Consider the following 13,770-nt stretch of genomic DNA (forward strand, 5'->3'; position numbering starts at 1 on the left):
AACGGTACACCGGTATAGGGCACTTACCCTAAATGGAGGCTGCAGGACTGGAAGTTGCTCTGGGTGAGTCAGTGAGTGAGCGTGAGTGAATGTGAGGGCCTAGGATATTACTGTACACTGCTGTAGACTTTAGAAACACTGTACACTTAGGCTGCCATAAATTTATTTAAAAAAATATTTCTTCAATAATAAATTAGCCTTAGCTTACTGTAACTTTTTTACTTTATAAACTTTTAAATTTTTTTAAACTTTTTGACCCTCTGGTTACCACTTAGCTTAAAACACAAACACATTGTACAGCTGTACAAAAAATATTTTTCTTTATATTCTTATTCCATAGCTTTTTTCTACTTAGAAAAATTTTTTTTTTTTTTTTTTTTTTTACTTTTAAAACTTTTTTGTTAAAAACTAAGACACAAACACACACATTAGCCTAGGCCTACACAAGGTCAGGATCATCAATATTACTGTCTTCTGCTTCCACATTTTGTCCCACTTGAAGATCTTTAGGGGCAATACCAGGAATGGAGCTGCTATCTCCTATGATAACAACGCCTTCTTCTAGAACACCTTCTACAGGACCTCCTTGAAGCTCTTCTTGAAGACGTGTCACTCTTCAGAAATAAGTCCGTGGTGGTTTGCTTGGTTTGTTTCTTTTTTTCATCATAAATTTGCTTTAAGCAGATAATGCACCACGAACATTCCTCTTTATTAATGAAAATCTTTCAGTATTGGGGTCCATGTTTTCAAACTTTTTAAGGAGCTTGCTGAGGTCTGCAAAGCTTCTGCTTAACCCTTAACTATAAATTTTCTTGGAGGTTCTTTTTCTTCTGCAGTTTCCTTTTCTCTTGCCTATTCTTTAGCTATGCATTCCTACTCCAGTTCTGACAACTCATCAGTCAATTCCTCAGGAACCACGCGGAGGAGCTCCTCAAGGTCATCCTCATCCACACCCAGATTAAAGTTGTTTGCCATCTCAAACAAACAGCCTTGTTGATTTTTGCAACCTCCTCATTCTTGGCAAATCCTTTGAAGTCATGGATGAAGCACCTGAGTTTCTTCTTCCAGATGCTATTCATACACTCCTTGGTGACATCACCCCAAGCCCAAGCCACGTTCTTGATGCAGTCACAGATGTTGTAATCCTTCCATAATTGCATCAGTGTCTTCCCAGAGTTTTCCTCAGTTACAGCAACAGCCTGGGCAAAGAGCCTTCTCAGGCAGCAGGCCTTAGAAGCTGCTATAACTCCTGGATCCATTGCTTGGATCAAAGAGGTGGTATGTGGAGGTAGAAACATTCCTTTGATATTAGGATGATGATCACCAATAAAAGGAGGATGTCTGGGAGCATTATCAACAATAAGCAAAATCCTCAAAGGTATGCCATTCTCCAAACAGTACTCCATTTCAGTGACAGTGATATGCTTGAAGGCCCTGGGGTTCTCACCGTGCCAGACTACAAAGGGTTCCCAATATGTAGCCTGCAACATTGACCCCAAGCAAGACTGTTATCTTGTCCTTAAAAGCCTTGAACCTTGGCATTGACTTGCCCTCCTTATGAATGAAAGTCCTTTCAGGCATCCATTTCCAGAATAGGGAGGTTTCATCCATATTGAATATTGCTCTGGTAAGTAATATTCCTCCACAATCAGCTTATCTAGAGTTTCCAAAACTTCTTCAGCTGCCTTCACATCAGCACTCACAAACTCACCACTCATTTTCACATTTTGTAATGAATAATGATTCTTAAATTGTTTAAACCACCCAGAGCTAGCAGTAAATTCAACACTGTAGTCAGGTCCAGCCTTTTCTTTCAACATTGCAAACAAACTTTTTGCTTTGGCCGTGATCACCATGGTGCTGAGAGGGATACGCTTCTGTGTCTGGTCTTCAACCCAGGTCACTAGACATTTCTCCAGTCCTGACACAGCCTCTTCTCGAATTTTTGTTAGTCTCATTGCTTTCGATGAAGCAGATCCCTTAACAGCTTCTGTCACCTTGTTCTTGTTCTTCAAGATCATAGTTATGATGGAATGGGACACGCCTGACTGGCAAGCAATAACCATCACTGATTTTCAACCACTGTAATCCTTAATCACTTTTAATTTCCAGGTCAATCACTCGATGTGGCCTCTTTCTTGCAACATTAGCAGTGGATTTTGTACACTTAGGGGCCATGATGAACAAAACAACACAAGATTAAATCAAGCACAAGAGAAAATGATGCAATCAAGAGACATGATAAACACAAGATGTATGAGGCTGCTGCAAGTGTAACATGGCACACTGTTTTACAGCAAACTTTTTTATATAAGTAGAAAGAGCATACTCTAAAACAACAATAAAAAGTATAGTATAATAAATACATAAACCAGTAACATAGTCATTTATTATCAACCATTATATACATACACAACTACATGCGCTATACTTTTATATGACTGGCAGCACAATAGGTTTATTTATACCAGCATCACCACAGATACATGAGTGATGGCTCGTGCTATGACATCATGACGGTGACATCACAACAGCTATGACGTCACTAGGCTATAAGAGTTTTTCACCTCCATTAAATCTTACAAGACCGCCATCATATATGCCGTCCATCGTTGACCAAAATATTGTTAGGCAGTGCATGACTGCATATTACAGTACTTATGCTAAAATGGTTTACCTAAAAACATCACCAAGCAGCAAAGGCCCAACTGCTGTCTTAATTATTTTGTGCTCCCGTGTCTAGCAAATGTTCAATAAATGTGTAAATGAATACCAATCAAGCAGCTTTTCACATCACCTTGCCCTTTTAACAATTTCAAGTCCAAAATCCATTAACTTATATAGTTTATCTCTCTCCCATAATACAAAAATTATTGCTCTTATGCTTATTAGATTTCAGCTGGTCACATTTTCACACACATGGAAAACTGGAAGAAAACAGAGTACTACAATTTCAATAGAATACATGTAGCAAAAACATCTAACTACACTCAGCAACCTTTCAAATAGCCACTGCTTCCAGAAGAATAAAAAAAATAAACACTTATAAAGCACATACTATATACCAGGCACTCTTCTACACGCTTTACATATATCAACTCATTTCAATTCTCATAATCACCTTATAAGATAGATACTATTATCCTCATTTTACAGGTGAACTTCAAGATCAAACAGAAGCAAGACTTAAGCCCAAACTGTTTGGCTCCAGAGGCTGATTTCTTAGACTGCCGCCCATTAATAAGTCTATAACTACTAAAACAAAGACTAGGAGAAATTTTCTTCCAGAGTAAAACCATCTTTGAGCATTCAACAGTCAGGAAAACTTGAGAGGTAAACATAAAAATTTGGATAAACACGGAAGATCTTAAAAACACAGCAAAAATACATATTTAAAAATCTTAATATACACTCACTCTAATTAATTATAGGAAAATGTTTTGCTAATAAAACAGCAATCTCTGACATAAGAGAGGTAATTAAGTAGCATTACTAAAGTCAGTCAACCGAAACAGAGCCAAAGTATGTACCCATAGCCCACAAAAAGATTTGCCAAATTAAGTTTTTATAGAGAACTCAGATATATCCAGAAGACGACTATCTTCTAGGGCTATTGAAATCCCAACCCTATATCATGTTTATTATCTCTCACAGAAGAATAATTGAGACTAGGAAGGCTGCATGTATCAAGGTTAGTCAGGAAATAGGAAGTGGTTTGAATCATTTACAATTCCCACAACTCAGACTTACAGGAAGATTTTACATATTACCCAAATTAATGCATGCCTAAATCAGAAGTAGTAAGAAAAATATTTTCCACCTCTAAGAAAGTGATAAGTATGAGTTTTATCCATAAAATTTATTTCTTGAAGACTATGCAGGCTAACCTAATTCGTTTTCTATATTCCAAGACTTCCTAGAGCAGACAGCTCTGGGCTTTCAGTCTGAACAAGATGTCATTTCAACAATAAATAAAAACTCACTCAATCTGAACTTCACTGCAACTGGAATACAATGATCTTTTTCTCATTTATGACCATTGTACAAACTTCTCAAATCAAATCAAAGTCAATGTCTATATAGGAAAAGGAAAAAGGGAGAAATTCATAAAGAAATATAAAACTGGAATGTTTGTCTAAAAACACTGAGCAGCTTTGGAGTTTGCTCTTTTTCACCGTGACAGAGATCTGGAACCCACTTCAGAAACTGAAGAGACAGGGCTGGCCTGGTGGCGCAACAGTTAAGTTCGCAGGTTCCACTTCGATGGCCCAGGGTTCACCAGTTCGGATCCCAGGTGCAGACATGGCACCACTTGGCAGGCCATGCTGCAGTAGGCATCCCACATATAAACTAGAGGAAGATGGGCGTGGATGTTAGCTCAGGGCCAGTCTTCCTCAGCAAAAAGAAGATTGGCAACAGATCTTAGCTCAGGGTTAATCTTCCTCAAAAAAAAATTAAAAAATAAAGTTAACTGTTAAAAAAAAAAAAGAAACTGAAGAGACATGATTTCCTCTTACACATACACTACAATATCCGTTAACACCACACACACATATCTTCATTTACTTATGTAGATATACTACAGGGAAAATCAGTATACACAGAACAGTACTACAACAGTCTTAACTTCATTCTGACACTTAGCCACACCAACACACTAAAGATAATTATCCAAATATAATTAATATTTGTTACCAACATTTGTAGTTCCACCTACATTTGAATGATACCTATCTATCCTCTGTACATAAACAATACGTCAGTGCACATTTTTTAAAGTAATAATGAGGAGCATGGCAATACTAAGCATTCACAATGCTTAAGAGAATTAGCATTCACTGTGTACCCACTGTGCATATGCCAAGCAGTGTTAGGCACTTTAAATATGTTTACCACTTAATCTTCACAACCATCCGGATTAAACATTAATCTTAATTTACAAATGAGGAAGCTGAAGTTCAGGAAGTTTAGGTAGAGAGTTAGTGAGTGAGTTGAAATTCAAAATTCAGGACTACCTAAAACTTTATGCCCATTCTCTCCACAAGCCCTCAAAAAAGCTTATACAAAAATAAACAATATAAAATGTACTGTATTTAGGGCAGGAGGAGTGCTATTTCAGGAAGCAAGAGAAAACATCACCACCAATAATTAAATAAGAAAATACTGAATAAATTAACATTACCTTACTCTTACATCAAAGCAAAAACTAGATGGTTTCTGCAGGATGGTGAAAGGGAGTAAGTCATAAAAAATTCCTAAATAGTTCAAATTTGGGGTTAAGTTCAAAAGATTTAACAGGGAATATCAAAAGGTTTAAGTGAAAAAGAAAAAAAACGGTATTTAAAGAGATTTACAAGTAAATAAAAGAAACGGTTTTTTGAACAGTAAACACACTGTTCTGAGAACTTTACATGTATTAACACTTAATTCTCACAATTGTACATTATCATCCCCATTTTGCAAATGGGGAAACTGCAACAGAAATGTTAAGTAATTTAGTCAAGGTTACATAGTCAAACTGGGGGGGGAACAGAAACTGAGATCTTAACCCAAGCCCTCTGTCTCCAAAACCAGGCTCTTTCCTGACTGTTAGGCTAAACTGCATGAACAAACAATAGCTAAAGAGAGGGACATATCTAGTAATATAAACAATATGGTCAAAGTCGTGTATGTAGAGCTATTTTGATTTGTAAAACCCAGAGTCCACAAATAAGCTTATGAAAAGATGTTCAACATCATATGTCATTTGGGAATTGCAAATTAAAACAACAATGAGATATCACTACACACCTATTAGAATGGCCACAATCCAAAACAGTGACAACATCAAATGCTGATGAGGATATGGCGCAACGGGAACTCTCATTCATTGCTGCTGGGAATGCAAAATGGTACAGCCACTTTAGAAGACAGTTTGGCAGTTTCTTACAAAACTCAACATACTCCTATCATACAATCCAGTAGTCATGCTCCTTGGTATTTACCCAAATGAACTGAAAACATGTCCACACAAAAACCTGCACACAAATATTTATAGCATCTTTATTCGTAACTGCAACAACCTGGAAGCAACCAAGATGTCCCTCAGCAGGTGAATGGATAAACAAACTGTGGTACATCTAGACAACGGAATATTATTCAATGCTAAACAGAAATGAGCTATCAAGCCATGAAAAGACATGGAGGAAACTTAAATGCCTATTACTAAGTGAAAGAAGCCAAACTGAAAAGGTTACTGTATGATTCCAACTATATGAGGTTCTAGAAAAGGCAAAACCACAGAGACAGGAAAAGATCAGCGGTTGCCAGGGAGTAGGGGATATGGAGGGGTGAAAAGGCAGTGCGCAGAGGATTTTTAGGGCAGTGAAATTATTCTGTATGATATGTCATATACATGTGTCAGAACCCATAGAACATACACCACCTAATGTAAACTACAGACTTTGGGTGATGATGATGTGTTAATGCAAGTTCACTGATAGGAACAAACATACCACCGTGAGGCCAGATGTTGGAAGTGAGGGAGTCTGTGTGTGCACAGAGGCAAGGGGCATATGGGAATTCTGTACTTTCTGCTCAATTTCACTATGACTCTAAAACTTCTCTAAAAATAGAGTCTACTCAAGGAAAAAGGAAGCCAAAGAAGGTGTTTATTTAGCAGTCAATATGTAAGGAAGCATCCATTTAACATACTCATTAGTACATACACACCAAATCAAAAATATTTATTAATATTTTGTACTAGGCATCCCGGGGAGGGGATATAAACAAGTTGACAAGGTTCCTTCCCAAAAGGAGTTTGAAATATAGCTAAAACGGACATCACATATTCACAAAAAGCTAAATAAAATGGAATTTAAATAGTTCAAGACAGAAAACATAACTACAAACAGTAAGTTGCTAAATTACTAAAACAGACCTTAATAGGACAATATGTGCTTAGGGGTTCAGTAGATCACTTCAGCCTAAAAGAATCAGGAAGTTAAGATTTGCTGTAGGTCTTAAAAACTGAGTGAGATGTGTCTAACTGTGTGCAGGGAACTGGTGCATCCCAAGGAAGAGCAAAACTACTGTAGTCAGGAAAGCAAATTAAACGAAGCAGTTTCACAAAACAAAATAAGGAGACAAGACTAGAGAGACTGGTAGAGGCCGGAGCATGGACATCACTCAATGCCAGGCCAAGAAGTCAGCACAGAGACAGAAATCTTAACTCTTCGACACTAACACAGAGCAAATACTTGTGTAACCTATGTAGCTACTGACAGCTCTTAATCCAATCAAAGTGTATTTATAAACATTTTATGTCAGATACAGATAATTTGAAGATATATACCGGTAGATATAGTTAAAATTCGCCATCTTTGCCACCCACCTGAATATAAAACATACAAGTCCTGCTCCCATTCTTCGATTTCCAATCTGCACTAATAGGCTACCCATAACCCTATAAACTGAACTCATCCATAAGAAACACTACTGTATCACTCAATAAAGCCCTATAGGGTTGTACCCCTCTTTATCCCCTCAAACAAAGACGTCTTTCCCCTGGGGTAGGAAAGGAGGAGGCTCACTGCCCATGAACTGGAAAGAGGAGTCATGTTAGGACCATGGTCAACACTGGCATCTTCTCCCCATTCTATTTATAGGACTGTCACCCTCTGTTAATCATTAAAAGCAAACCTACTAAATATCTATATATTCCCGGCAAAACATAAAATGCAGCATTCTCTCCCCAATCATCTGAATAGATGACAAACACAGGACCCCACACAACCTCTGGTAATTATTATTAATAAACTGCACTTCTTGTATAAAAAAACATTTCAGAATTTGTTCACTGTTACTTTCAAAGTTTTCCTGTAATCCTCCTATTTTGTTTGCCATAAACTCTTCTACACATTTTTAATCACATACTCAATCCTCAATGCCTGGGAATCTGCAATTGTATCCACCAATCTCATACTTTCTTAATTAACAAATGCCCCAACATACCCCAACTAAGCTATCCCAAATCAGTGCTATGTTTTATTCATCTACCTTTACACTTATACACCTAAAACCCTCCCCTTTAGTGATCTACCATTAGAGTGACTATTTTCTTCCCTTTCATGAATAGGCACATACATATGTATCCAATTTCCCCAACCATTTATAACAAACTCTAGCATACATTATTTTTCTCAAACATGGCCTCCAGACAAAAAGCACGCCATGAGATTCCTCTCTCTACCAAAAACATTTTAAAACTTCTAATGTGGCTTCTTCTAGAAATCCAAAGACATATACTATGATAACACTTATTCAAAGTTTAAAATCATGAAAGACATTAGACATTTTTTAAAGATTCAAGCACATACTAAAAAACATGAACACATAGGAAAATGACAAAATCAAATTAAGGATTATGCTCATGGAGGAGGGAGGGTTGGAGGAATGCACTCCAGGAGGGACACAGGAGGCCTCAACTCTATTTGTAATGTTTCGTTTCTTAAACTGGGATACATGTTCATCAAAATTATTCTTTATATCTTTCCATATATGAAATACTTTTAGGTGAGTTTAAGAAGAAAGATATCCAATTACTAATGAGTATCTTTTTCTCATACATAGTGACAAGCTGTAATGTCCACATCGTGGTAAGTGCTCACTGCTACATCTAGGACGCCCCTCCTGTCCATTACCTAAGCCAAGAAAAGAAAAATTACAAGCGTACAACCCAAAACTTTCCCTTAAAAATTATCTTAGATATACTACAGGCTTATATTCTATTGCTATACACAATCCATTTCTTTCACAATTCTCTCATCAACAAAAATTAAATCCTGTGTCCCTAAATTGCTCTTATTACTTACACAGTAACTAGGATAACAACCTTTCATTATTTGTCTATGATAAAATACAAGTGAACTGGCAGACTGCCTAACTACTTCCACTTGGCTAAATGGAGAAAGGTGGATATATCATATCTCAGTGCATGAGTCTAAGTCACTCATACAGTAACTTTTCAATCTCAGCCTATAGCATCTAAATTAAGCCACTCATCATTTAACCGCAAATGAAATGTCCATCTCAGCCAAACGTAACTTGGCCACGGCAATTTCAAAACACTCCACTCCAGTCCACTGAGCGTTCACCTCATACATACTATAAGTCCCCTCCCCGGACCAACGTTTAAACCACCCAGAACTGCTCTCCTCCATTGGAGAGACTCAGACATACCTCCCAATCCCAACCTTCGGCTTGCTGGGGCAAAACAAGTAGAGAGGACCTGAAGTGTCACCTCATTCTGAACCCAAATCAATCTATAGTTCATACACTGCAGATCATGAGTTTCTCGTCGTCGGGGGGTAGAAGTTGGAATCCCCGAGCTAAGAGACAAGGTCTAGTCTTCCACGGCGTCCGCCAGAGTCCTAAAGTCATCGACGGGACAGTTCAGGCAGCTGGCCCGCCTACTTCCCTCCCCACCCCCACTCCGGGCCCACCCCACCCCCATCCCGGGCGCGAAGCACGCTGTACATCCCAGCACCTGCGCGTCCCAGAACAGCCGAGTATCCACTTCTCTCCACCGGAGGGGAGGGCTTGGATGCCGGCTCGGTCGCTCGCCACCGGCCTCTCAAGTCGGGCCCAACCCTGCGACCCTTTCGCTTTCTAATCTAGCCGAAGGCAGTACCGACACCTTCTCCAGGACCTACCCGGAGGCCTGGCCTTCTCGGGGGCCGAGCCCCGAGGCCTCCTTACCTCTCCCGGAGGACCAACCTACAACCGGACGCCCAAGGCCCGAAAGGCAACTCCCACCCCTCCCCGACTCGCCAGTCCTTCCTTCCCAGCTGCAGCCGCTGAAAAAGCCAAGTCCTAAGGTCCTCCTCCATCAGCTTCCGGGCTTCGCTTCACAGCCAGGCCTGAGCCCCTACCCCTGCTCTCTGCCACCCTGCTCCCGTCACGCCGCTTCCCCTCCTCCGGAGGCCGAGCCCCGGGGCTGGGCGGCTTCTTTCCCCGGCATCCCGCGGGCCCGGGTCCTCCCGCGGCCGGCCCGGTACCCGCCCGGCGTGCCGCACACTCACCGCTGAGCGCCGAGGCCTGCAGGGTGGCCCCCGAGGTGCCGTCGATGACTTTGATGGTCCCGCGACTGGTGACGGCCAGGATGGCGTTGAGCGCCGGGTGGTAGGAGAGGCTGTGCAGCCCGTCGGCGTCGCAGCGCATGCAGCCGTCCCGCAGCACCAGCCACTCCGAGACCCCGGCCGCCCCCGCCCCCGCCGCCGAGGAGCAGCCCGGGCCCGAGGCCGCCGCAGCCGCAGCCGCCATCTTCCGGCCTGCGCTCAGCACAATCACACTGGGAAGCGGCTCAGTGACAGTCCCGGGAGGTGCAGCACCACCGCCAGTCACCATCCGGGGCCAGGGGGCAAGCGGAGCGCGTTAGCCGGAAGTGAAGTCAGGCGCCGGCACGCACGCGGGACGTCGGCCGCGCGCCCGGAGGGGCCAAGCTCGGAGGGAGGCTAGCGGGGGAGGGGGCGAGGGAGCGAAAGAGGCGGAACCCAGGGCGGGGGCGGCCGGCGGGCGGAGGGAGCATGCGCGGGAGGGCTCGCGCGTGCCACGCGCCGCTGGTCCGGCCAGCTCCGGGTCCGCAACGTGCCAGTTTCTTTTTCTGAGCCCGGGAGTGGTCGCTGCCTGGGCTCCGCCCCGCTCTCCTGTTCCTGAGGGGGTGGGGGAGTGGGGTTCCGTGTATTTCCGCTAGGCGGGTGTTCCGGCCCTTTTGACCTGTCTGAGGTGGCCTGAGGCCCTTTGCTGCGGTTCCAGCTGCCCTCGGACGGTTCCCACGACACGTGGTGCAGCTGTTTGCCCGCGGTCGGAAGCAGACCTCAGGGTCTGGGCCGCTGCTCTAGTCCGAGAATAAGCCGTCTGAAAAACCTCTAGTCTGAGTTTGGAGAAACCGAACAACTTCCCCAAGCCCGTGACTATTACAATGCCCCGCCCATCCGCAAATCTTTTTGTTCAACAAAAGTGCCAGATAAGAGGTGCTGCAAGCATATAGCTAAGCTTAGTTTGTCTATCCACATTCCAAACAATTCAGGTTATGCGAATGGTTAATAGGTGTGTGTGGGTGTTGTCGGGTGAGAAAGGACTGTAATAAATTTACTAATAATCCCCCTTTGGAGAATAACAATGCATTTTTTTTTACTTTTTGTTTCGAAATAATTATTAGATTCACAGTTAGTTGCAGCTATAGTACTGACCTCTGTACTGTGGGTTTTGCCTTCCCGAAACCCATAACCCCCATCTATGAGAAAAACATTGGACAAACCTAAATTGAAGGACATTCTGTAACATACCTGACCAATACTTCTCAAAGATAGAGAAGTCCAGCTTACCCAGTTTCCCCCAACGGTTACATGTTACATAATTTTAGTACACTATCAAACGCGAGGGTTTGATATTTACGTGATATGTGTAGAGTTCTGTGTCATTTTATTACGTGTACATTCCTGCAGTGCAATCAAGATATACAGAACTGTATGTTCTGTGTATTTGGGATCATTATCTTGGAAAGCCTAATTTCCTCTTCCTTAAAACCTAATCAAAGTGCTGTTGCGACCAGGAAGAATAATTTGTAAAATGTGTAGAACAACATCTGACATACAGTAGGTGCTCAGGAAAAGTTATGAAAGTTAATTGCCTGCCTTTGTTCCTGCAGACTTCCTTCAGGAAATCTTCATGGATTATCCCAACTACGTCTTAAACCTTTTATTCATATGCAAAATTGTATTTATATAATCTATTCATTCCATTTTGGAATGGCAAATATGCCATTTTTATATGATATTTTGAGGCAACATATAATAAAGTAGAAGAATACCCAGGTATTAAAGTCTAAATGAATGATTTTGAGTCACTGTGGCTTCATTTATCAGCTCTATCTGTGAACCTGGGCAAGTCACTCACACATTCTGAGAATGTTTCACCAAGTGTCAAACGGAGATGATAAAGTTCTTTGTCCTAGTTAGGTTTGTTACAAGTGCTTGTGAAAATGGAAACACAGTTAAATGGCTCGTGCAAGGTCTCACAGCTTGTAAAGAGGTGGTAACAGCAAGCTAGAGTTTGAACTCACGATTTGACTCCAGAACCCGTGCTCATAACTTAACCCTCCTGCTCAGCACTTCAGCGTCTTGAGGTAAATAAAGGAGTGCAGATAATCAAGTCTAAATGTCCCTGGGGGTGTCCTCCTGAAACAGCTTTTTAAATCTCAGGACACAGCAGAAACTGTAAAATCTGCTATTTGAAAGTTTTTTCCCTCAAGACCCATTTGAGCCAAACTTTTCCATTAGTCCGAAAGGTTCCCCTGAATAGGCCTCGCAAGCAGATCAAGTCCCCCACCTTATTGACAAGGAAAACAAACTAGTACCTGAAAACTAAGTTTAAACTCAGTGTGCTTTACTGTTGTATTACATTGAAAAGAGTTGGGGCATAATTTTGTCTGTTAGCCTGTTACTTTCTTTTTTTGATTGGGAAAAAAAGATTTCTTCTCTATGAATTTAGATTGCTTTCACCTGTAAACCAGCATTCTCCAAAGCTAATTACCCAGATGTTCTGAAGTAAAACACATAATCAGAGAAATTTGGGAAGCAACCCCCCTATATTATTCCTCTTGGGAGATTTATAATACACATTAGCATAACAAAAGCTTTGAGACCTCCTCTGGTAAAGAATCCTATCTAACCTCCTTTAACTAGCATTTCACAAACTCATATGACTGTAGAATCCTGCAAAACAGTGTTTCAGTGAGCACTCTTTAATGTAACTTGTTCCTTGTTTTTGAGAGTATGTATTTTTGTTTGAGCACTGGCTGAGACCTGAAAGACTGCAGTTAAGTGTTTCAGGACACCAGTTAAGGTTCCTTGAAGTGATCAGAAAAATGAAACTGGGCAAGACTGGGTGAAGTTCAACATCAGCTGTGTTGTTGATGTCTTCCTGCACGTGGAGTTAAGAACAAATCCTTTGAGAAGATCCAAGATGGCGCCGTGAGTAGTCCTCTTTGTCTCTCGCCCTTCGAGTCTACAATTATTTGGACACTTATCGCTTGACAAAGGATATCCAGACAGCATCTCAGGACGTCTGAGACACCCACGCGACTATACATCGGAAGGCGGACGGACTTTCCTCCAGGAGGATGTGGAAATAGGTGAAAACTCTCCGACCCCGACGGGCAGCCTAGTACCCGCAAGCGGCTTTCTTCCAACGGACGCCCCCAGAGGATCCACACACATCTAGGGCAGGAGCGAGAACACAACAGAGGAGCGACGGTGGAAACAGGTGACCAGAACCCTACCTAAACCCCCGCAATTACTCCTAAACGCAGAGGGAAACTTTGGAGTTGCACACCTGAGCCTGCGGGGAGAGTCTCTCCCCGCCATTGGCGGGGAGACCCAGCCTGGTGCTCGGGGCACCCGGAGGGTCCCAGAGAGAGTCATGGAGGGTACGGAGGTCTCCCAGCTGCCGTTGCCCGCCCCGTGGGACTAGGGATTGCCGGAGATCTCGGAGAGGACCGGGGCTGGGGGAACTTTCAAAGGCCGGTTCTGCGACCCGGAGGGGAAGCACCGGAGCTCCGCCTGGGCAGCAGACAAAACTCTCTGTGTGCCGTTAGCAGAGGGGCCACGCCGAGCATTCACAGCTCCGGGAGAGGCCCAGAGAGAATCCCAGAGGGCGGGGCGACCCGCAGCTGCCGTTGCCCGCCCCGTGGGGCTAGAGATTGCCAGAGATCTCGGAGAGGACCGGGGT

At 42.5% G+C, this 13,770-nt stretch overlaps 1 protein-coding gene across 27 annotated transcripts in view; it reads right to left on the reverse strand.

The window, feature by feature from the left end:
• Positions 1–10,687, reverse strand: part of BIRC6 (baculoviral IAP repeat containing 6) — a 222,506-nt gene extending 211,819 nt beyond the window's left edge. For 23 of the 27 annotated variants that reach the window (XR_011426501.1, XR_011426502.1, XR_011426503.1 and 20 more), the window contains exon 1: positions 10,062–10,641. Coding sequence is in view for 24 of the 27 variants with exons in the window: in XM_070236500.1 (XP_070092601.1) it covers positions 10,062–10,386 (325 nt within the window). In the remaining 3 variants the exon portion in view is untranslated. Of the gene's footprint in view, positions 1–5,790; positions 5,882–10,061 lie in introns of those variants that run through there. The other 4 variants (XM_070236501.1, XM_070236499.1, XM_023619262.2 and 1 more) reach the window with 3 other exon arrangements.
• Between the last annotated feature and the right edge of the window lie 3,083 nt (positions 10,688–13,770).

This window comes from Equus caballus, chromosome 15 (genome assembly GCF_041296265.1).
Source record: "Equus caballus isolate H_3958 breed thoroughbred chromosome 15, TB-T2T, whole genome shotgun sequence".
NCBI lineage: Eukaryota > Metazoa > Chordata > Mammalia > Perissodactyla > Equidae > Equus > Equus caballus.